The sequence below is a fragment of the Notamacropus eugenii genome, chromosome 3, assembly GCF_028372415.1.
Source record: "Notamacropus eugenii isolate mMacEug1 chromosome 3, mMacEug1.pri_v2, whole genome shotgun sequence".
Lineage (NCBI taxonomy): Eukaryota > Metazoa > Chordata > Mammalia > Diprotodontia > Macropodidae > Notamacropus > Notamacropus eugenii.
In genome coordinates, this window is record NC_092874.1 from 228,499,357 (window position 1) to 228,523,317 (window position 23,961).

Here is a 23,961-nt window from a genome sequence, read left to right on the forward strand (position 1 = left end):
GGTTTTGGAGAAGGTGTCAAAGGTAGCTTTGGTCAATTTGCTCGGAGTGAATACAGCCCATAAGCAGAAGTGTAGCAGTCAATGATTTGTGTCATCAGCAATAGCTTCTTAGGCAGCAGAGCTGAGATAGTACCAGTACCCCGCATCCCCTGGCAGGCATCAGGAGTAACAGGACTAATCCACAGTGACTTAGTTACTTTGTAGGGTACTATGTAAAGTTTGATAATTTTGTTCCTCTAGTAGCTGATGAAGTACAAACCCAAACTAAGACCTTTTTCCCTTGGATCGGGAAGGCTTTTGTCCCATTTGTCTGAAGGTCCCCCAGAAAGTCTGGTCTTGGGGTAGTGAAGGCTCCTTGGATTCCCCTTCTGTTTCTCCCAGGCCAGATGCTCCCTATCTTCTATTTAGCATTCTTTTGATATTCCTCCCCTTGATCCTATTACCAGTCAGTCCCATCAGAATTCTCCTTGGGTTAAATCTATCCAGACCATCCCTGCAACCTCAGACTACTTGGGGATGCCTGGATTCTTCCCTCAGTCTTTTCTGTATTTCTGTATTTAAGTTCCATCTTGCCTCCATGAAGGTGCTCAGATTCAATCCAGCTCTGACTCTGTCTAGTTAAGATGGTATCTGGCCCATTTGTTAATACAAGCATTACAAATGCTTAGGTTCCTTAAGAGTCAACCCAATAAGGTAAATCTTTAAAAAGCTTTCTTTTTCTTTGGTTTTAAGAAGGCTTGTGTCAAATTCATTTGAGTAAGACACAGCATGTTGGTATTTTGGGGTTCTCCAGCACCCCTCAGACCTCAACAGTAGCCATGACTCCTAGGAAAGATAGTTTGGCCAAGATGATAGCACCATGGATCCTATAGCCACTACCTTGTAGCAATTGACCAATGGAGCACCCAGACCAATGTGACCACTGTAAGCCATGGATTATTACTAGTGGCCACAAACCCCTTGAATTTGGTATAGTGATGAGTTTTTGTCTGCTTCTGAACAGGCAAAATCTTCAGAAGCTCATCTTCTTAAGGGCCTCAGGAAGAAGTCTAAGATATCAGATTCCTTAATAGGAAAGGAGAAAGAATAGAGAAGTTCGAGGTGTGGCCACTGCACATGCTGCAGCTTCTTGGAGCCACAGGTGAGAGTTAGGCAGAACAGGTGGACACCAAAGATGAAAAGAACCCCGAAAGGGCTCGGCAGCCATCACACCAAAGGTACTGGTCCTCCCTGAACACACCCTACACCCCAATCCAGAGGTAACAGACAATGGAAGACCAGGCTAGGTCAAGGGCAACAGATTTGAATATGAAAGGCCAGGTTAAGTGGGGAGATTCTAGGGGAGTTCAAAGATGTTCACAATGTGATTTGACTCAGTCTTTCACAGTTTATAATTCTTCTTTTGAGAACTGTCTGTCCATGTTTCTTGATCACTCTTTTGGGGGAGTGACTTTTGGCACACTTAGCTTTTCATTTGCCTACTAATTTGCTTTTGAAGACAAACAGACAATGGTTAGCTATGTCTTATCTGTCAAAGGGGAAAAAGAAAACTGAAGCCCAAGATGTCCTTGAAAACATTCACCAAGAGGAGTCATCCACATTTTTGACTTTTCTTTGGCTCTTTGCCCCTTTCCTGGTCCTTATGGATAATTGCCCTGGAGTCTACTCTTGTTATATCTGTATAATTGACCTACTTTCAGACTTCTTCTCTCAGAGGAGCAACTCTCCCAGCAAAGTTAGAAAAACTTCCAAGATGCAATTATCTGCAACGGTTGCATTGAACTTAAAATAATTAAAGCAGCCACAAATCCTTGCTGCTATTATTTGGTCAGATCATCATGGGGCCCAGAAATTTACACACGACTCTCTCTGGGTCCTGGTTTTCTTGCCCTCTTAAATTTCCATCATTCTCATTCTAAAACTTACAAAATTGCACAGTGAACAGGTGGGTGTATGGGGCTTCCCTGAATATGATAGCTCAAGTTTTTTAGTGCTAGTAGTACTCTTATTTCAGTTATCTTAGAGAATTACTCAGAAAGCAAAAAGAAACCTGCCAAAACATTCCTGCCCACCAACCAACACAAACCTCACAGCCCCCACCACACACACATTGTGAAGAGCTGCATGATTATAGCTTTTTTTTTCTGTTAAGAAAAAGAAATCTCATTGGAACCAAGGGGAAATTTTGGATGTTTGGGTAGGACCTCAAACTGAGAACATGTAAGTAGGTTTTATTTTATTCAGGGTAAACTTCTTGATGTGTTTAATTTTTATTCACTTCTTTTCCCTCTCTCTAAAATCAATAACCAAAGGAAAAAAAAATCTGCACATTTCTGAAGTTAGACCAAACTCCAAGAAAAGAAAGCAAAAGAAGTTTTAGGTAAGTGACAATCTCTTTCTCCTTGAAATATCATTGCTCATTTCAGTCAAGTGACCAAATCAATTAAATAAATATTGATTCATTTCCCCAAATGTGCAAATCACTGTACTAAATGCTGAAGATATAAGGACAAAAAGCCAAGTCAGTCAGTCTATGCCTTCAAGATACTGCTAAATACAATAGATGCTTAAGAAGTCAATACAAATTAATTGAAGGAGGGAGCTGTGCTGCAGATTGATGGAGCAGACAATCTGTAGGAGATGAGGTGAACTGAGTCTGAACCACAAAGGATTATGAGAAGTCAAGATGTGGAGTACCTTCCAGGTACTGAGAATGGAATAGGGAAATGCACAGAGGTGGGAAATGGAAAGTGAAGGTTAATGAGCTCAATCAGTCCAGCTTCTCTGGAAACACGAGTATTGAGAGGGAGACCTGAAAGGTAGGCAGGGAGAAGATTGTGGAAGATATTAAGTAACATGATAGGGAGCTTGTTTTAAGAGCCAGAAATACTGTCTAATGTGTACAAAATACCTCACTGAGAAACTTACTGAAGTCCTCCTCTTTCTAAGTGTTAATAATTTCCTTTGGTCTTAAACTTATTTTAGAATTTTAGTACTAAGATTGATCTTGAGAAATCATTGGTCCATTCCCTTGCTCTGGCCAGTATCATACTTGGTTCATCTTGGGCATAATGACCCTTGTCTTACCTTTAAAACGTCTCTGGGAGATAAGATATGTTTGGGGTAGTTAGGTGATGCAATGGGTAGAGAACCAGCCCTGGAGTCAAGTGGACCCTAGTTCAAACAAGGCCTCAGACACTTATGAGCTATATGACCCTGGGCAAGTCCCTCAACCCTGATTGTTTCCATAAAAAGCAAATGTTTAGGTTCATAGTCCATGGGATCTAGATTTGGAAGCCAAGTGCAACCTGTTTACTCTTTAGATAAGGAAGATGAAGCCCAGGGAGACAAAGGGGCTTTTCTAAAGTGAGCAAGTAGTAGGATCAGGAATCAGATCAAGTCTTTTACTTGTGAGTCCAGTGTCCATCCCCTCTCACCCACTGCTTCTTTCTGCATTATGCAAATCCTTCCTAGGTCTACTAAGACCGTACAGTCTTTGATAGCGATGATGATTCCTTCTACAACTATCTTTCCTACACTTGGAATCATGGGATATTGTGACATCTAGAAGCTATGAAAATACTTTTGTTTTGAAAAAAAACAAAAGCAAAAAGCTAAAACTTCCTCTCAGAGGTCATACTCTTCAATTTGTTCCTTCCATTGGCTCTCTCAGCTCTGAATGATTGGTGCTAAAATGCATTTACATGTTAAATTTGGCAGTACTGAAGTTCATTTGAGCTTCTTGTTTGTTAGTTAACAGAGGTCTGGGGGATGGGGAATTAACCATGGCTTTCATCAGGATGCCTTTATTCTAGCACTCGTTTATCCAACGCCTTATTTCTTCCTGCCCATATCTAAGCCACATTGCCTAACTCCCAGTTGGTATGAGCTTAGGGCTAAGCAAATGTGATTTAGGAAGACAGATGTATTACTTAAAAAGTCTCCAAAGCTGAAGTCCAAGGGAGGGAATAGGTGTAGTTTGATTTCAAGTACTTAGAGGAATCCCCCCATATCCATATACCCCTTACACTGCTGGTCACTGGCTGAAAATCCATCATGAGAGGTTCATTCCTTTAGGTCAAGAGTTTGGTTAGTGTTTAAATGCTGTGAAAAAAAAAATTCTCAGAGTTCCTCTCTCATCCCCCAAGACAGATTCCTGCTCCAAAGTTCTTCACAAGGACATTACTGATAATGAGATTGCATTGAGTCTTATCCAGGTCATATTCCAGTTCAGGCCTGAATTGATTTAGTCTGTTCAGGCTTGGGTGGGGACAGACTCTTCTGCCTAAATAACCCACAACTGGGAGTGGTCTGGTACAGAAAAGGGGTAATCTGATATAAACTGGGCACTGCATACTCCTTTCTCTCCTGACCAGGATTAAATGACCTAAATCACCTCCTCAAGATATAGCCCACCTCCCAGTGTGTTGACCAATCAGAGTTGATTGGTACCCCTTGGGAATGTCTGCTCTTCGAAAGGCATGTAACTCTGCACCCCTAAATCCCAAATCAAGACAGTTCTGGACTGTACTCCCACACAAATCAAGCCAGCTTGTGAAAGAAATAAAAATGTGGATGCACACGTGACCTAATTAAGTTTGTCTTTCTAAGATCAATATGAAGTATGAAGCATAAAATATGAAGTAACTTTAGATTAATTTTAATTTAAAATATTTTAAAGTCTAGATAGACATTGAGGAAAATACAATGATTACATAAGATAAATATATGATGGTCCTCTCTCCATTCTCATGAAACTCAAAATACAGTAGGCCCTACTGTCAGGAAGTTGCTAGTATAGTAGGGGGATATAACAAGGAAAATAAAAAGGGAAAAAAAATAGAACTCTCATTAAATCTATAAAACAAGAGCATGTCTACATGGAACATTTTTTTTTCTAAACCAGTTTCAACTGTTTTTTTTTCACAGAGCGGTTTCATGATTCCCCAAGCAGAGGTTAATGCTGAGAATAATATACAGTTATTAAGTGTTTACTGTACCTCAAAGAGTGATTTTGGTTCTAGGGGTACAAAGACAAAATTCAAACCAGGTAAGGCACATATCCATTGATAGGGACTGTAAAATAGATACAAATTAGGCACGAAGTGATTTTTTAGGGGAAAGACACTAGCAGCTAGGGAAGAAGTAGGAAAGGTTTCTGGTAAGAAGGGGCCTTGAAGGAAAGTAGGGATTCTGAGAAGCAGTAGCAAGAAGAGAGTGCATTCCAGGTAGAGGGGACGACAAATACAAAGACATAGAGACAATAAATGGAGTATCTTGTTTAAGTAACAGGAAGGTTTTCCTTGCTTGCATGCTCTCTCTACTATCCTATGCATCTATGTAATAGATAGAGAATGCTTGTCCTAGAGTCAGGAAGACCTGAGTTTAAATAAGTCCTTGAACTCTTATTTTCTGGGTGACCCTGGACGAATCATTTAACCTCTCTCCCAGTTTCCTCAGCTATAAATTGGGGACAATGATATAGCACCCACTTCCCAGGGCTTTTATAAGGATCAAATGAGATAATGTTTATAGGGTGCTTGGCACATAGTAGGCATGTAAGAAATACTTGTTCCCTTTCTTCCCTTGCTGCTCTTACACGTAGTTAAGTACGGAATATATTTTTATTAATGTTGTAACCAAAGTAGATTCAGTAGGATAAAATTGATGCATTCTAACAGGATGCATCAGAAGTTGTCTTTGTTGAGTTTTTTTAAAAACATCAAACATTTAGCCTAGTTCATTGGTCTTATTTGCTCATTTCTAAAAATCAGTAGAGAAGGTAATTTTACAACCTCTCTCAATAATTTATTCTACTCTGTTCTTCTTGCTGTCTGATCCATTATAAGCAAATTAGGGCAAGTCAATCTAGCATAGGAATAACAGATTACAGAGAAGAAGGGAAAAAAATCATGAAATGGCCAGTTGCAAAGGGAAATAAAACAAGGTTTACACCATACAGATCTACACAATCATGCTGATAATTAAGTGAAAAGGTAGACAGGTGTAGAGAGGAGTCACCTGTGCAAGTTATCATTGATAGCAGCAGTAGGATCAAAGCTGAACAGTTTTGAGCTTCTTGAGGGCAGGACTACTTTTCCTTTCTTTTCATCCCCAGAGTTTTGCATAGTGCCTAGCACATAGTAGGCATTTAAAAATATTTATTGACTTGACTTTTGACCTTGACTTGTGTCCCTCAGCAGGTGTCTGCCATGAGTGACAGGGGGACAGACAACTATTCAGAAGTGACCGACTTCATTCTTGTAGGATTCCGAATCCGTCCAGAGCTCCATTCTCTCCTCTTCCTGCTTTTTCTGTTTCTTTATAGCATGATCTTTCTGGGAAATGCTGGCATGATAACTCTCATCTTGATTGATCCCCGGCTGAATACACCAATGTATTTTTTCCTAGGCAACCTGTCCTTCATTGACCTCTCCTGTTCCTCTGCCATAGCACTCAAGGCCATGACCAATATTTTATCTATGAGAAATACTATCTCCTTCACGGGCTGTGTGATTCAGCTCTTCCTCTTTGCCCTGTTCATGGTTACAGAGGGTTTTGTCTTGTCAGCTATGGCCTATGACCGCTTCATAGCCATCTGCTCTCCTCTGCTCTATACTATCCGCATGTCCAGATGCTTCTGCACCCAGCTCGTGTTGGGTTCCTATCTTTGTGGCTGGTTTACGGCCATTCTCCAAGTAAGCATGACCTTCTCTCTGTCTTTCTGTGCCTCTCGGGTCATCGATGATTTCTACTGTGATTCCCATCCAATGGAAAGACTCTCTTGTTCTGATATTTTTCTCCACAAGATAGTGTCATTAACTTTGGCTGGGGTCATTATTTTTCCCACGATTGTAGTAATTCTGGTATCCTATACTTATATTGTGACTACCATCTTGAAAATCCGCTCTACTGAGGGCCGAAAGAAAGCCTTCTCCACCTGTAGTTCTCACCTGGGGGTTGTGAGTTTGCTCTATGGGACTGTCTTTTTTGTGTATGTCATACCCCCTAACAACCCTGAGTTACGCAAAATAGCTTCTGTATGTTACACCCTTGTTACTCCAATGTTGAATCCTCTGATTTACTCTCTAAGAAACAAGGATGTCAAAGTTGCTCTGCAAAGAATTGTGGGGAAGAAAAAAGACGTACTTTAAATCCTTTCTTTTCTCTTAATTGGTTTTCCTGTTGTGGATTCTGTACTCCTGAGCTGCCTTTATTTATAGATAGGGATAGAAATTAGACCTGTAATTTCATTAATGTAAGGAACTAGGAGTTAAGGAAACTTCCTTAATCGGAGTACGTTCTTCCCTTCTCTGCAGTTTATCGTAGAGAATAGAATGGAGTTAGCTATTGTTTAGTCATTGTTTGGTCATGTCCAACTCTTGATGACCCCCTTTGGGGTTTTCTTGACAAAGATATTAGAGTGTTTACCATTTTCTTCTCTAGCAGAATAGGGTATTCAGAGGTTAAGCAATAATAAAAATAATAATAGCTAGTATTTATACAGTACTTCCTATATGCCAGCACTGTGGTAAACACTTTGCAATTATCTCATTTGATCCTCCCAATGACCCTGGGACGTAGGTGTTATTATTAACCACATTTTATAGATGAGGAAACTGAGACAAATGGAGGTTAAGTGACTTGCCAAGGGTCACACAATTAGCATATATTTGAGATAGGATGTGAACCCAGGTCTTCCTGGCACCAAGATCAGTTCTCTTTGAACTACCCCAAGTGCTGCCCCTTACTACTTTCCTCTTGAATCAGATAAATTTTTTGTGGTATCCTGTTCCATTTTATGTGGTTTTTTCTTTCCTAGTGGAGCAATCTTCTCACACGTCCCACCCATTCCTTCTCCAGTCTAGAGTCATTGTTGGACATCAGAGACACATTATGAAAACAGTTACCATTCATCGTAAACCACAAAACACTTAATTTGCCTTCGGGCAGAAATTGAGGCTAGAAAATTTAATTTCCTGTGTTTCCTGGGTGCCTTCAGGATTTGGTAAAATGAAAATACATTTTAGAAGACTGACCATTTTGGGAGTTTGTTTCTACAAAAGGTGTGTGTATGTGGGGGGAGGATTATGAATTATTTTAAAAAATAGTGATTTTATATTGTTCTTTAAATGTGAATACAATTTTTACCTTGAGTCAGGTGTAAGTAGAAAGTGAAGAGGATGGGAGGGGAGTAAAAGAAAATAAGGTACTTTTATAAGTACTTTAAGTAAGTACTTTGCAGTCTTGTCCTAGAGACCAATGAGAAAAGAAGCTTAGTGTATCCAGTCATTTGACAGCACCTAAAGGCAAAAGCAGCTTCAATGACATTAGTCAATGGTATTTTAATGACCCTCCTCCACTTGAATGTTCTCTATAAATGTGCAGTACCTTGCTTAAAAATCATAGTTTCTTCTTGAATTTATGCAAGTGATCAATTATCCACATTAATAGATTGAAATGAGTAGAGGAAATTTTAGAATTCATATAAAATATGTGAATGTCAGCAAAAGAGATCGTTTTAATGTGTGAGACTTCTGGAAATTTGCATCTTAATATCATAAACCCAGTAAAATACTCCTGGTTTGAAATTTATTGAGAATTTCACAAATATATGCATATGTATATGTGTGTGTGATATATAAATATATATGCATACATATGCATATACACAATTTAGGTATAGATTCAAACGTGTAAAAATATACATACATATATATCTCAAAAACTGGATGGGTTTCAAGGGGGGTAAAAGTGGTGATAAATTGGAGGTAATGAGTGTATCTTATTTAATATGTCTGGCAATGAAGGAAAGAAAACAGATGGGGTAAAAGCTCATCAGAACAGCAGGGTTAAATAAAAGCTTAATTTTTTTTTAAAATTTATTTTCCTACTCAGAGTTTTAGGGTTAAATATCTGAATGACTTTGCAGTTCTCAACACATGCTGACTGGCTGTGGGAAGCAGAAGCCCATTAAGCCTCAGGGAAAGTCAGTCTGAGACTGAATATTTTCTATAATGAATAACAACTAACTGTGGTTGTCTTGATGATGGTACACCTTGTAATGAAAACTCACATTGAAAAATATAATTGACTATGTAGATGTATATGGCATACATAAATAACTAATTTATGTCACATATGTCTTGATTGTCATATATTATGCCATAAAGTTTGGACGCTTGAATTTGAATTCACAATTTCTATCCAGATAACATAGCGTCTAAATACTTTCCTTCTTTAAAAAATACAAAGTGCCAGCTCTTCAGAGTGTCGTCCTTGTAGGGGAGTCAATATGGCATAGAAGATAGAGTGTGGACTTCGAATCAAAAGACCTGGGTTAAACCCAGCATCAGGTACTGGTTAGTTATTTGACCCTGGCCAAGTCACTTAAGCCTCCATGTTCTCATCCATAAAATGAGGGTATTAATAGCACTCACCACATAAGAGAGAAAGGATCAAATGAAATTACATGGACAAAACCCTTTGCAAATGTCAAAGTTGCATATAAATGTCAGTTGTTATTATTGGGAAATATCAAGGCTTCTTAATGTCAATTTAGATGAAGAAACAAAGAGGTCAAATCATTTAATCTGTAAAGGTCATTTTTCTTTGGCACATTGTCTGAACAGCAGTTATTTTTCCTGGTTTCTGCTTTGAGACTATCAATTAAAGAAAGAGGCTTTGAAGAAGTAGATGGAAATTAATGCCAAACTGTGGGTAAATCTTGTCTAATACATACCTTTATGTGTATATATGTTCATATACATGTCAGTATCTGCATCATTTCTTTGCGACATTTTAGATTCTCTCTATGCAATTTGAAAGTCAAGCAGATGTCCGCTATTGGCTATATAAGGGACTCTGAGAACATAATAATCCTTTGATTAATCTTGGATCCATTGAATGAGAAACAATAGCAGAAAAGAGTCAAGACAAAAGTAGACTTTACATCTTTTGATTTCTGAAAGTCCTGACCTCTGCCTATTAAATAACACTGTCGCCTAATGGCAAGAATTGATTACAGTATTCTGAGTGCAGCTTTGTGAATGACCTAACATCAGATACTCCTAGTGCTGGAAAGACCATTGGGAAGTTATTCAATCTATATGACCTGATCCGGGCAAAATGCCATCTAAGCCATTCAACATAGTTATCTATGCTTTTTCTCAAAGTGTCTGGAAGAAGAAATTCCAAACTCTAGACCAGTGATATTAAATTTATATTAACTTAGAAAACCATATTGATTAGAAAACCACAAATTAACATTATCTACGTTATATTCTAGACCATGGTAACCTGGCCCTGTGTCTCATTATCATGCATGCCATTGAAGACATATTAATACCATTTTTGCAAAGTTTTCTACTAGTAATGTGGTGTACACAAGTCTCACTCTTCATGTGCCTCTCCCCTACCCTTTGGGTAGCCTTACCATGGTTGGCCATGGTACCAGGTTCTGCATCCTTGGCTTAAATCACTAAATCTTTTAGGTTATCATCACTCAAAGTGTATACTGAAGGGTGCAAGTCCAAGACATGAATTTTTAGCTTTGGTAACTGCAAGCCCTTTGCTAATATGTGCCATGGTTTCTCTGTGAGAACAACTGAGTGTCCTGTCGGCCTTTGCATTGAAGCTTATCACAGCCAATGTGCTCTCTATTTAGTACCTTCATCATTTGCCAGTGAAGCTGCTACACAGATAAAGGGGCTAGAAAGAAATTCTTTGTTACATCTATGACATGTAAGTGAAGAAAAAGTGAGTCTTGTAATATCTCATTCTAATTTTCCAATCTTGAACATCCTATAGTTCTGCATAGCTGAGAGAATTTGTGCTGTTATAACTTTGGGGACCAGAAGGGGAGAATAAATCTGTTTGGGGAAAGTTTCAGGGTGGCAGTAGGGGACACAAAGGAGGACTGTGTCACTGTGCTCCCTTGGGATGGTTTCTTCTTACTGCATGCCATGGTTGATATAATAATTAGTAATAATTCTCATTAAAACATTGAAAATGTTTAAAAAATTTGCTTGAAAATGCAAGTGGGGAAAATGAAATAGTATATAAGAATAAATGTTTGTTTAATTAAAAAAAAAGAGCTATTTGAATTGCTTATCTTGTTAGAATATGAATCCTTTCCAGAAAGGGATATTTGATGGATTTCTGTGGGCAGCAGCCAGGAAAGGTATTCTTTATACAATGGGCCCTCAAAGGCTACACGTAATTAATAAAGACTACAAAATATGCATTTGTTTGGACTAACTTCCTTGTTTATAATGCAAGTTATTTAATTTTTTCCCATCTGATGCAAAAGACAAGACACTTTTCATTTTCCTCTTGTTCTCTCTTCCCACTAGGTTGTTTCCCTTTCAATATTAATGAATTCCTGTTGTTGAAATGCAATAATTTGTAAAGTTAGACACATACAGTATAATTCAGATTATTCTCCAGGATTTAGATTAATCCCTCCAGAGGTCTCTTCAGGCTTCTTTATTTATGTCATCCATAAATAGCTGCTTTGACACAAAGCTATCATAGATGGATTAGTTTGGAGGAATAAAAAAAAAAAGCTACAGAGTGAGTGGGGAACTGCAGAAAGAGATGGATTTGATTATCTGTGTAGATTAAGGGAGACATTATTCAAAACTTTTACTCAAGTCAGAAAAAAGAAAAAAAAATCAGTTTAAGTTTCTAATTCCCACCATCCCTACTGTTCACTGTTGGTAGATTATCTTGCTTTAACCCTGACTGAGGCTGAGCTTTTGACCCCCAAAGCATGTGGTCTTTTTATGTCCCTATTAAGACCTCAATGAATCAATTATCCACGTTCTCTTTTGTATCAGATTCCTTTTGTTCAAGCTATAAGCACTTTTGGGGGTCCTAAGCCTAAAATTTTTCCCCTTTAATCCTGCTCATTTGTTTTGTCCTATCTCTCTTTTATCCTTCATCAACAAATGCATTGAATGAGAATACTTCCAATTTCTCAACACATTCACCCCTTGAGACCTGCGTGGCTACTGTTCACAACCTTGTCCAAAGTCACCAATGACTTCCAAGTAGAGGGTTCATGTAAGAGTTGAACTAAGTGACCCATAAGGTGCCATCCTCAGATAAAGAAATGGCAAACCACTCCAGCATCTTTGCCAAGAAAAAGTCTACGGGGTCATGTAGAATCAGACACAAACAAATGACTGAAAAACAATGATGAAGGTATGTCCCAGTGCTGAAATTCTGTGGCTCTAGTTTCAAGTTCATCTTCACCATGAAATTAAACTTAGAATACCTGCCCCCATATAAGTCCACAAACATAGTGCTTTAAAATTTACAGAATGATTTCTAGTAGTTGTTCATTGTTAAGTTATATAGTTAAACATTAAGTCCATCTTTGAGTTGTTCCTTTCTGAACAACTGAACAGGGCCAATGATTTAAAACAAGCAAGGAGAGCATAAATTTCCATGGTCAAACATGGGAAGGTCATTCAAAGGAGAGGAACATGATGGGCATGACAAGGTAATTTATTACCAGTGAAAGATTACGGAGGAAAAATGACATTTTTTCAGAGAAACATTGGGTTGACAGAGAAGATGGTTAGGAAACCAGTAGAAAGACCATGTGCTCTCACTGATATTTATACAAAGTTAGGATTTCAAAGAGAATTCAATCCAAAGGAAATAGGCCTCTAAAGATTCCAAAGCATTGGATGGGTCCACCACCACCACCATCATCATCACCACCATCTTCATCATCATCAATTGCATTTATAGAGTGCTTTATGATTAAGCAAATGTTTTTAAAAATATTATCTCATTTTATCTTCACAACAACCCTGGGAGGTATGTACAATTATTATTTCCATTTTACAAATGAGGAAACTGAGATAAAGTGGCTTGCTTAAGGTTACAGTTACTAAGTAACTTGGATTTGAACTCAGGTCAGCTTGACCTTATACTCTATCCACTGTGCTACCAAGATAGAATTTTACACAACTTGAAAAAAAGAGTCGCATAGGACAAGAAGACATGAATGGGTTACAATTTACTTATTGTATGAGGCATTTCAAAGGTCCATCAAAATACTGAAGTACATAGATCATAGTAAAGAAAGATGTGGGGGAGTTTTAAGGACTCACAGAATCTTAGAGTTGAAAGTGACCTTAATTTTATCCCCCTACACAACAGAGCATACAATGTGGTTTTATATAAGAAACGTTGGGTTAGGATTCAGAAGATATGGATTGTAGTCCTTTAACTTTCACTTTTTTTTGAGTAGGGGGGACTATGGCTTCACTGATTTGGCTGGTTCCAAGAGGAACCAATCATTCAGTAAATGTTATTGAGAGCCTCCTCAGTGTCAGGGATTGGACTAGGTGCTAGACTACTGCTTCAAACCCTGTCCCATCCCTCTCCCCACCTTCCTCAGACCCTGGAAGTCCAAGGTCAGGGGAAATCCCTTTTGAGGCCTCTATTAAGGAACCATCCACTTCTTCTGTAGAAGTTGAAAAAATGGTTTTACCCACCCCATTGCTAGAAAGCAATCACTCTCTCAATAATTCTACCCCTTGATGGATTCCCAGAAGCCTACTATAGATCCAACTCAACCATAGTGAATATAGTGCATATATTCAGACACAAACACACCCATATATACATATATATATATATATATATATTTTCAAACACATACTATATGTTTCTATACTCAGGATTTACATAACGAGGAAAAAGGAATAAGCGTTTATATAGTATCTACTGTGTGCCAAACACCATGCTAAATACTCTATAAACATTACCTCATTTGAACCTCACAACAACCCTACAAGGTGATTGCTGTTATTATTCCCATTTGGCAGTTGTATAAACTAAGGCAGAAAGAAGCTAACAGGGTCCTATATATATGGAAAGTATCTGAGGCCACATTTGAATTTAGGTCTCCCTGAATCCAAGTCCAGTCCTCTATCCAGCGGACCACCTAACTGCCGCAAAATTAATTATCAACAAAAAAATCAACATTCTTTAATGATATTAGTCCATTCAGCATTTTAATATAATACTTTAAGGTTTGCAAAGCACTTTACTTATGTTATCCCATTTGATCATCAGAACAACTCTGTGAGGGAAGTACTATTATTATCCCCACTTTATAAGTGAAGAAACTGAGGCCAAGAAGTTGATGCTTGGCCAGGCTCACATAACCAGCAAGCATCTGAGGGAAAATTTGAACTCAAGTCTTCCTGGACTGTTTACAATTATTATTTAATTATTTATAAATTACGAAATTATATTTATTACTTAGAATTATTATGGTTAGGCTTGTGTTTTACTCCATTATTTCTTTAATGCCACTTTTAAAACAATCTCCTTCCTATTTCAATAAATTCTTTTTCCTTTTGATTAGTTTTGCTTAAATTACTTTGATGTTGGAACTCTCCTCCCTGTTCCTATTGTTGTACCCTTTTTTAAGTTCTCATACTTTGATTTATTTTTTCTTCCATTTTTTTAAATTTTAGGCAAACACTGAAACAACATAATAGTAAAAAAAAAAGAGACATTATAAACTCAAATACTAAACTTTAATATAAAATAAGAAAAGAAAAAAACATCATGTGCACAGTGGAACATAGGAGAGAATTCAAAATATATAGCAATAGCTTATTACTGTACATTATGTTGAAAGCTGTCCACCTTCTCTCTGCTTCTTTCTAGGTTTTCTTTTGTTCTCTGTCATACATTTTTTGCTGTGTTCTTTTTTTCCTTCCTCCCTTCTACCTGCCACCCCAATTTAATTTATTAATTTATTTTTCTTGTTCCTATTTCGTCTACTTTTGTACTTTCTCTATTTCCACTTCAATTAAGCGACTTGTTTATAGCCTTTCCTCCTCTCCTTTCCTCCAATCTTCTTATTTTCAGTCATTTTCTTTTAGAGTACCTTTTTCTAAAATTTTTTTCTTTGCTTTGTTCTTGTAATTCTTTTTCTTCCTTGCTATTCTATTCTAACTTTTATTTGCCAACTATCCTCTTCATTTGTTGCTTTTTTATTTTCTCTGTGTCTCTCATGTACTTAAAGCCTCTAAAGGACCAATTTTGAGCTCCCTCTGCTAGCCAATTTCTTTGTTATTATTCTTATGATATTTTTTCTGTTCACCTCATTCTTAGAGATGTCAGTTTGTGAGGGAAGCAATGTCAGATGGAAGTAGCATTAAGTAGTCAATTTTCCTGTGACTCAAATCATGTGGCCCCAAACCAATACTTGGCCTTACCATGATAATCTCCTTCCCAAAGCCTGTGCCATTATATCTCTGGCTCTGTGCACTTTCTTCTTTTTGGGTTTCAGATCCCTCTAGGAATTGACATTTCCTTTCTCTAGAGGTGGAATGCTGCCCACCCTGACATAACTTCTTTGGAAAAGGGGACTTTTCAATGCCCAGATGTGATCTATTCTATACTTATCCTGAGATTCTCATATCTCAGCTCTCCTTACCTCAGGGGAAAACTCTTCAGGGGCTCTCCTTTCTTCCTTGAGTAAAGCTCCTTTTACATTCTGCCCCTCATTCTAGTTCTTCTCTTTTACTACCTTTCAAATCTCTACTTTAGTAGTCAGTCAGTCACCAAGCATTTATTAAGCACTAATTCTTTGCCAGGCATAAAATGATTCCTGCCCTCAAGGAGTTTATGTTCTAGTGGGGAAGACACCACATAATAAAGGAGCTGAAAAGTGGAGGAGAGGGGAAGAACATACTGTAGGGCATGGTGGCGAAGTCCAAAGAGTGAGGGATGGTTGACCTGGGCCCTTCCCTATGAGAAAAATGATTATTAAATAACCAAATATTGGAGAGATTCAGGATTTTTTTCCCCTTCCTCTCTGAAAGGAAGGTGGATGATGAGAAGAAATCTTGGAGTCATGCCCCACTCAGTTAGACATTTTGATCTAAAGTGAATTTCTGCCCATTCTACTTAGGCTCAGATGGGGATGAATTCTTTGCCTAGATTGTCCAAGACTGGGGGTGGTCCAAAAATACATGACAATAATCAAAGTTACAACCCAAGCCCTTACCTCTCATTATAATATTCATTCTTATTGATTGTTAACCAACCAGAGTTGATTTCCATCTACTGAAACACCCACTCTTCCAAGGGCATATAAGCATTAAGAAGTGGCCATGAATTTTCTTTTATTGTTGAGAGGACAAATAAGACCTTTTTCTTAACTATTTGCTAGTTGTAGTTGATAAGAATGATTATAATTTACCCAGGAACTCTTGTCTCTTGTACATTTTTACTTACCACACCTAAAATGGAAATTCTGAGAAGAATTGACCAATGGGACATGAGATTTGCATAGAGTTGGAGGAGAAAACTGTGTCACGATGGTCAAGTCCAAAGAATGAGATGTAGCTGGTCTGGCTATCTCTCAAAATGGAGATTCAGAAGAGCTCACTGGCGGAAGAAGGGGCCCACGGGATAGAATGAAGAGACACCTGGGGCATGATGGTACAATCTGGAGAATGAAGAATGGTTCAGACACCAAGATATTAGAAGCAGTTACCCATGGATAAAGTAGGGACCACATGGTCCTGACCAGGTAGGTGCGTTTAGTAACCTCTGAGAAGACACTTGGTTTTCAGTCCCCATTCCTTGAAAACCAATACAACCTCTTGCAATGGCATGCTCCCTCTGCACTTCTGTTTTTCTTCATCTGACTGGGGAAAATCAATACTTTTCTCTTCTTGTCAAATAGGGCAATGAGTGTTTGGGCAGCGTCACTATACTTTGGAGGACACCCATAGTGTACCATAGTGTCAGTTCCCCAGTTTCAAGGCAACACAATTTCAACCCACTAAATTCTTCACTTTGTTCTGCTCCTTCCTTCCACATACCCGATCAGAAACAGCACCTAACACTTCTCACGGAGATGATCAGAGTGGGGATGTCCAGGCAGTCACTATAGCTGCTGGGCCTCTACTCTAATGCTGGGATGCCAAACACAAACCTCCGATTTTCTTGTGCTTGCTACTAAGGGTGAGAAATGGCTAGTGGAGGAAGGCTACTGAATAAACACTCTAGGTATCAAAGTTTTCCTATTTTAATTCTTTTTTTTTTACTTTATTGAAGGGTTCTACCTTTTACAGATTTAGCTGTAATTGTACTGCAAAACTAGTTTTTTATTCCTCTTTTAATGAGGTTGAAGGTATAAAGAAATTAAAGTGACTAATATTGTCTTGACCATCACATTTCCTTTTATTTTCTTATAATGCAATCTATTTTGTCTCCAATAATTTATTTTATTTGCTTGATAAATAAGCATTTTTCTCCATTTCCAGTTGAGATACATACATATGGCCATCCATCCTAAAATTTTTATGTTATTTTTTTTTAGCTCATGGACCTATTTGAAATGAGGTGTGGAACTAAATCATATATTTCTTATATTCCTATCCAATTCTTCTAATAATCTTTATTGCATGACTGCTTTCCCCAATGTTTTATAACCTTAGCCCTACAAAATATTAATTTCATGAACTCAAGTGGCTTTAATTATATAATCTATTCTGTTCTATTGCTATGTCTTACTATTTAAAAAAAGCTCTTTACCAAACAGTTTTTATGATTACTTTTTTATAGTATGTTTGAAAATCTGTCATGGAAAGTTCCTTTTATCAATTTTTTCAGATTTCCTCTAAGAGTCTTAGTGGTAATTTTTCAGATTTTAAAATTATTTCATTAAATTCTAACATATAATTGTGATCCCTATTATATTAAATCTATAAATTGATTTGGTAAACATTGATATACATCATATTAGAACTATTTTAATTATGTATATAGAATATCATTATAGTTGTTCAATTGTCTTCAATGTTAAAATCTTTTACAAATTGTGTTTATATAAATCTTGTGAGTCTCAGTTGGCTAAAGTCAAAAATTGGAAATTTTAGCATCACATTCTTTTAGGTGCCCTATAAAATGCAGATGAGTTTTTTGAGGTTTGTCTTATATCCTGCAACTTTGCTTAAGTAATTTATTACCTTAATGATTGCTTTTCTTGATTTCCTAAATTGTCTACATAATATGCAAACAGATTACTTAGCTTCTTGTAGTCAGAGCTTAATTACTTTCATTTTTTTTTCACAGCAGATGCTGGATTATATTGACTAGAAAGGCCACCTGCACTGGAAGAATCAGTTGAAGACTTGGCTCAACTATAGTGCTGAAGTGTGACTGCTCCACACCTACGTTCCCCATTCTTATGGTTTAGGTGTCTCAGACAACTGACTTCATGCATTCATATTTATTATGTTTAAGTTCTGTTGAAGCCTCTTGCTTTTGCATTATAGTTATTTGTTATGATACCTTTTCCTCATCCCCTATAATTAATCTTCTCTTGCAATAATTGGGAAAATCAGGACACAGGTGGTATCAGATACAATCTTACTCATCTGTGGTCTCCCACCTCTACAAAGATCAATCAACAAGCATTTATTAAGAGGCTGCTATGTGCCAGACATTGAACTATGTGTTGGGGATACAAAAAAGACAAAGAGCAAGGGGCTCACAGTTTATTGGGGGAGAAGACAGGAAAACAGCTATAGCAAAGGAAGAAAGGTGCATTTCCTTATTTCTTCTTGCCAAATTTGGTCATTATAATGTCATGGTGTTCTGTTTAATTTTTATTGTTCTTTTATATTTTTTTACTTATGCATATTTTACTTTGATTCAGCATATTTTATTTTGCATCAGTTCATAAAATTTTTCCTGTGTTTCTCTGAATTCTGTATATTTGTTTTCTCTTGTGGTACAATAATATACCAATGGAGTTATACACAATTTGCTTAGCCATTCCAGTTCCTTACTGCCACAAAAAAGGCTTCTATGAATGTATGTTGTCCATATGGAACCTTTCTTACTTACCTACCTCTGCTGCTATCAATTGTAGTGGAATCTGGGGGTCAGAATATGGACATTTTTGTCACATGTGATACCCCTCAATCTGCAGTTACCTTTTCACCTCCCACACCATGCTGAGAAGCAGCAGGGAGTTTAGGCTGAGAATATGAGAGATTATGTGTCATGGCCCAGTAGAGGCAGTCAAAATCAGAATGAAAAGAAACACAAGGAATGTAGCATAAAAAGCAAGAATAAAGATAGTCATGTTCTGTGCCTTGGTTTGACCAGGTAGTCTAATCACCATGTTTTATAATGAGTTTCATAAAGGTAGATGAGGTCAAAGATAAACCATCCAATAGCCTGGTTCCAGTTTACACCAGTTTCTATGGGATAAATGGTTCCCAAGACATATAAACTGTGACTTAGAGTCACAACTTCAGAGTTGCTGCATCTGTACCTGATGATTAGTCCTATGAAAAGTGAAAAATCCAAGGGACAACTGTCGAAGGCTCAAACTCTATTTGAGAGAAAGAGAAAAACAGAGGCAGACAGAGACCCAGACAGAGACAGAGACATGCAGAGTAGGAGTTATATTTCATTTAAGCTCACCTAGCCCTAATCATCTTTCTGCAGTCTCCAGACATGGGGGACCATAAGAATCACCCAGAATTCTCTGGTAGAAAATGAAATTTAATAAGAGGACAGAACATTACCACATATGTTCCCTGTGCAAGGCCCACATCACTCCAAAATGCAAGTCCTTCAGAGCAAAGCTAGAACTCACAACTCTCCCCATAGGGTCAGACTGTATGCTCTATAGTTTACTGCTATTTTACATGTAAATAATGCATTATTATGACTGTTTAAAACTTTAGGTCAATTCTGCTTAGATACTGTCAACTTTGTGTGGTAATTAAAGAGGTCTTGTTTTGTCTTTCTGACACCCCCATGAAGTTCTCTGGGAAGCTCAAGGATTTTCTTCTCTCAACCTCCTTTTGTTGTGCATGTGGTTAAAGAAGAAAAAGACCAGAGCATTGTGGGATATCCCTATCATAAGGTCACAGAACTCTCCCTGGTTGAGTTTTCCCAATTCAGAAGAGATAATTTTCTACCAAACTGCTAAAGAGGATGAAATGACTCATATTACAACCTCTTTCCATTTGTGGATCACTTGCAGTGCCATAATCTCCAGCCTTTCTTATCTGCATTCAAACCCAAAAGTAAAAAACTGGGATATGGAAGTTCCAAAGGTTCCATCCATCACATCGATATTCCCCTGGGTTCAAAAAGGGTAACTTTGTGTTTTTGTCATATTTTCTCCTTAAATATCTCTTTATAAAAGCTAATTAATGTTAATTGTTTATCGATTATATTGAGAAAATATCAATGAGTTAAATTATATTGGGGAGATACCAATTAGCACTGGCAAATGAATAGGGGCAATAATTAGTGTTAGGACAAATATAATTAGACAATTAGACACATTGAAGTGGAGGTTTAAGCTGAGAGCATTAGGACTGCATAAATTTCTCAAGGATATCTCCAGGACACCCGGGAGAGATGTAACCAGCTACACTTTGTCAATATAACCTGCTAGAAGAGCAAAACCAAACTCTCACTATGCAAAATCCTCACTATGCAACCTTCTAGGAAAGTAAATTTAGCATCTCATTATACCTTTAAGACAGCACATGCCTCCCTATCCTCGTTAATGCTCTTTTTATGCCCTTGTACTTAGAGAACCATGAGGAAGGGTAGGAATAATCTTTGCTCTTCATTTCTCCATTTAAACTCTTGGTCTGCCAATATCATCCTACTTCTTAGAGGCAGGTTCGTGGTGCATGGATGGAGTCTGGAATCAGAAACACCTGAGTTCAAGTATAATCTCAGAAATTTACTATCTGCATGACCCTGGGTAAGTTACCTCCATCTGCCTCAGTTTTATTATTTGTAAATTAAGGATAGTAGCTTGTGAGGATCAAATGAGGATCAAATGTTTATAAAATTTTCTGGCACATAGGAGATGCTCAGTAAATACTTGTTCAATCCATGCCCATGACACTTCAAAGTGTGGCCTGAATCAGATTAAAATGTAATTGGGAAGTATTTGACAAAGTAAAATGAAAATATAATAGGACATAGATAATGCCAATATATGGTTTTCTAAGTCAATATGAGGCCGACAGGGTAGGGGTCCAGTTCTGTTTTGAGTTTGACACTCTCTGATTCGACTTCATTGCTATCTAGTCATTTCTCTAATCCTGCAACATACCTTTTAGTTCCATTGTTCTGCAACTGCCCCCTCCAAGATCACCAATGTCTTCTATGCTGCTAAATCTATAGACCCAATCTTCACTCTGTTTGACCTGTAGTATAAGCTATCATTCCTCCCTGCTCCTCCATCCCCAGTAAAATGCACGTGTGTGCACTCACACAGACACACACACAGACACACAGACACACACACACACACACACACACACACACACACACATACAAGTTTCCCATTTCATTGAAAAGTGCAGGCATCTATACCTCAAATATCAGTCCCCTTTGGCTCCTTTCCCCTCATTGGCTTAGCCAATCAGTTGTCAATTCCCATAGAGCCTACCCTTAGGGATTCCTCACTGTTTATAAAATCAAAACTTTTTAAGGTTTTGTTCTTTTAAGGTTCCCTACATGTTGACTTCAACTTTCCTTTTTAATGTATATTTCAGTTAACTTTCTTCTTCATTTCAATCAAACTGAACTGCAGAGTTCTGTGATCTTGTTCTTTCTTCTGCCCCCTTGTGGCCATTCCTCATCTTTGCAATCTGGACCATTCCAACTTCTGCCAGGTTGAACTGCTTCTTATTCCTCAAGACCAAGTTCAGGTGCCACTTTCTTTCTGAAAGAAATTCTCCCCTCAGGTGAAAATAGTCTCTACCTCTTAAAACTTCTCATAGCACTTTAGATCTCCCCTTTGCCCAATGGACTTAACACAATTTTGTGTACATTTATGACAGAGTCCACTACTGGTCCCTCATTGTAGCAAAGTAGTTCTTCTATTGTTTCCTAATTAATTATTTCCTAATTGATGTATCTTCCTCATTCCAGAGGCTATTCTAACCCTTCTCTTCTCCTTTCAAGCTTCTCATACCACTCCTTACCTTTTCAGCTGAGGAATTTGCCTCATTCTCTAAAGAAATTCACCAACAGTTCCCTCTAATCTTTTTCTCTTTATCTCACCTTTCCCTGGTACCCTTTCATTCTAACTACCCTCTTACTATCTCATCCCTTACTCCAGTCTCTAATTGTGTCCTCACTCTCACTTCTTGTTGTTCAGTCATTTCTGTCAGGTCCAACTCTTTGTGATCTTATTTGGGGTTTTCTTAGCAAAGATACTGGAGAGGAAACTGAGGCAAACAGAGTTAAGTGACTTGCCTAGTGTTACACAGCTAATAAGTGACTGAGACCAGATTTGAACTCATGAAGAGTCCTCCTGACTTCAGGCCCTGCACTCTATCCACTGCACCACCTAGTGACCCTTTACTCTCACTAATCCACATGTCAAATAAGTTGTTAGAAGTAGCCATTTCTATTTCTATAGCATCTCTGGCATATGTCCCCTTCCCTCTGTTCACACAACCACAACTCTAATTCAGATCCTCTTCCCCTGGACTATTTCAATAGCCTTCTAATTAGTCTCCCTGCCTTACATCTCTTCCTGCTCCAATCCTTCCAATCACCAAAGTGATTTTTCTAAAGGACACCTCTGACCACATCACCTGTCCTACTCTAAACTATAGTGGCTCCCTATTGCCTCTAGGGTGAAATATAACCACTTATTTTTGACATTTGAGGCTCTCTACAACATTTCTAGTCTTCTTACACTTTAGTCCCCTCTTCGCCCTTAATAATCAAGCTTCATGGTCTTACTTGTTCCTCACATGCAGCTTCACATTGGTATTCCTCCATGCCTACAAGGTAATCCTTTCCTTATTTCTTCCTCTTACGATCCCTCTTTACCTTGAAGAAGCAGCTCAAGCATTACATATATTTAACTATTATATATTTATTTGTATCTAGGTCTGGGATTCAGAAGACTCCACATACTTACCAGTTGTGTGATCCTGGGCAGATCACTTAACCTGTTTGCTTCAGTTTCCTCATTTGCAAAATGAGCTGGAAAAGGAAATGACAAGTTACTCCAGTATCTTTGCCAAGAAAACCCCAAATAGGATCACAAATAATTGGAAACAACTGAAATGAATACTCAAATCATCTAAGTTAGAGGCATTTGGGAAGTAACAGGGACCTCTTTCAATGGAAGACACTTTGTGATCTCCTACTGTGCAGTAGGATCAGACTCTTTTCATTGGTTATGTAGACAAAAGAGAATGCATCTCAAAACTCCCAGTCTGGGTCACTCTTTCTCCCTTTCTGGGGGTCCAGAGGAGGAATGAAGGTCTTGTTCACTCAAAGCATAGGTGCTATGCACTGCCCCTGCACTGACCATCTCCTTTTCCCTTTTTTGGCCTTCTGACAGTTAGATTTGAGCTTGGGTTTTTTTTTTTGGTCTGTTTCATTTATCTTTTTCAGTTCTAAGCATAGACAATGGAATCCTTGAACCCAGGTGCTCAAACCATATCAATCTTAGAGGCAACATTCATTCTAGACGATGTTGCTGCCGGTCTGGCCTTAAGAAATCAGAGTGCTAGGCAAAAGCCCAGGGGTGCTCTTTGGACTTGTAACTTGGTGGGACTATGGTATATAGGAGTTGAGTTACATTGTCAACCAAAGAGGGTGCAAGGAGGGATTATGTTGCCAAATGTTGAGGGAATTGAAAATCAATTTTCTCTCCAGAATGTTAAGAAAAATGAGAATTTCTTCTCTCACTGAGTCCTGCTCTTAGACATGTAGGAGGTAGAGGATGGGGACTGGCAGACTAACTTCTGTTAACATCATCTTCATCATACCACTCCTCTGTTCCATGACTGTTAATGGCTGTTTATTTATAGTCACATGAAATTCAATTACATTTTTTTTTTGCTAGACTTTTAAGGCTTTCATAATATGAACCTACTTTATCCGTCATAGCTT

General features: G+C 37.9%; 1 protein-coding gene across 1 annotated transcript; it reads left to right on the forward strand.

The window, feature by feature from the left end:
- Nucleotides 1-6,212: 6,212 nt before the first annotated feature.
- LOC140531389 (olfactory receptor 9K2-like) lies at nucleotides 6,213-7,154 on the forward strand. The gene has a single exon (XM_072650348.1). It carries the CDS (start codon nucleotides 6,213-6,215, stop codon nucleotides 7,152-7,154), a length of 942 nt encoding a protein of 313 aa, XP_072506449.1.
- The last annotated feature ends 16,807 nt before the right edge of the window (nucleotides 7,155-23,961 follow it).

Bases quoted from the DNA above. Each gene is read 5' to 3' on its own strand.
- LOC140531389 (XM_072650348.1), top strand. From the start codon at position 6,213: ATGAGTGACAGGGGGACAGACAACTATTCAGAAGTGACCGACTTCATT.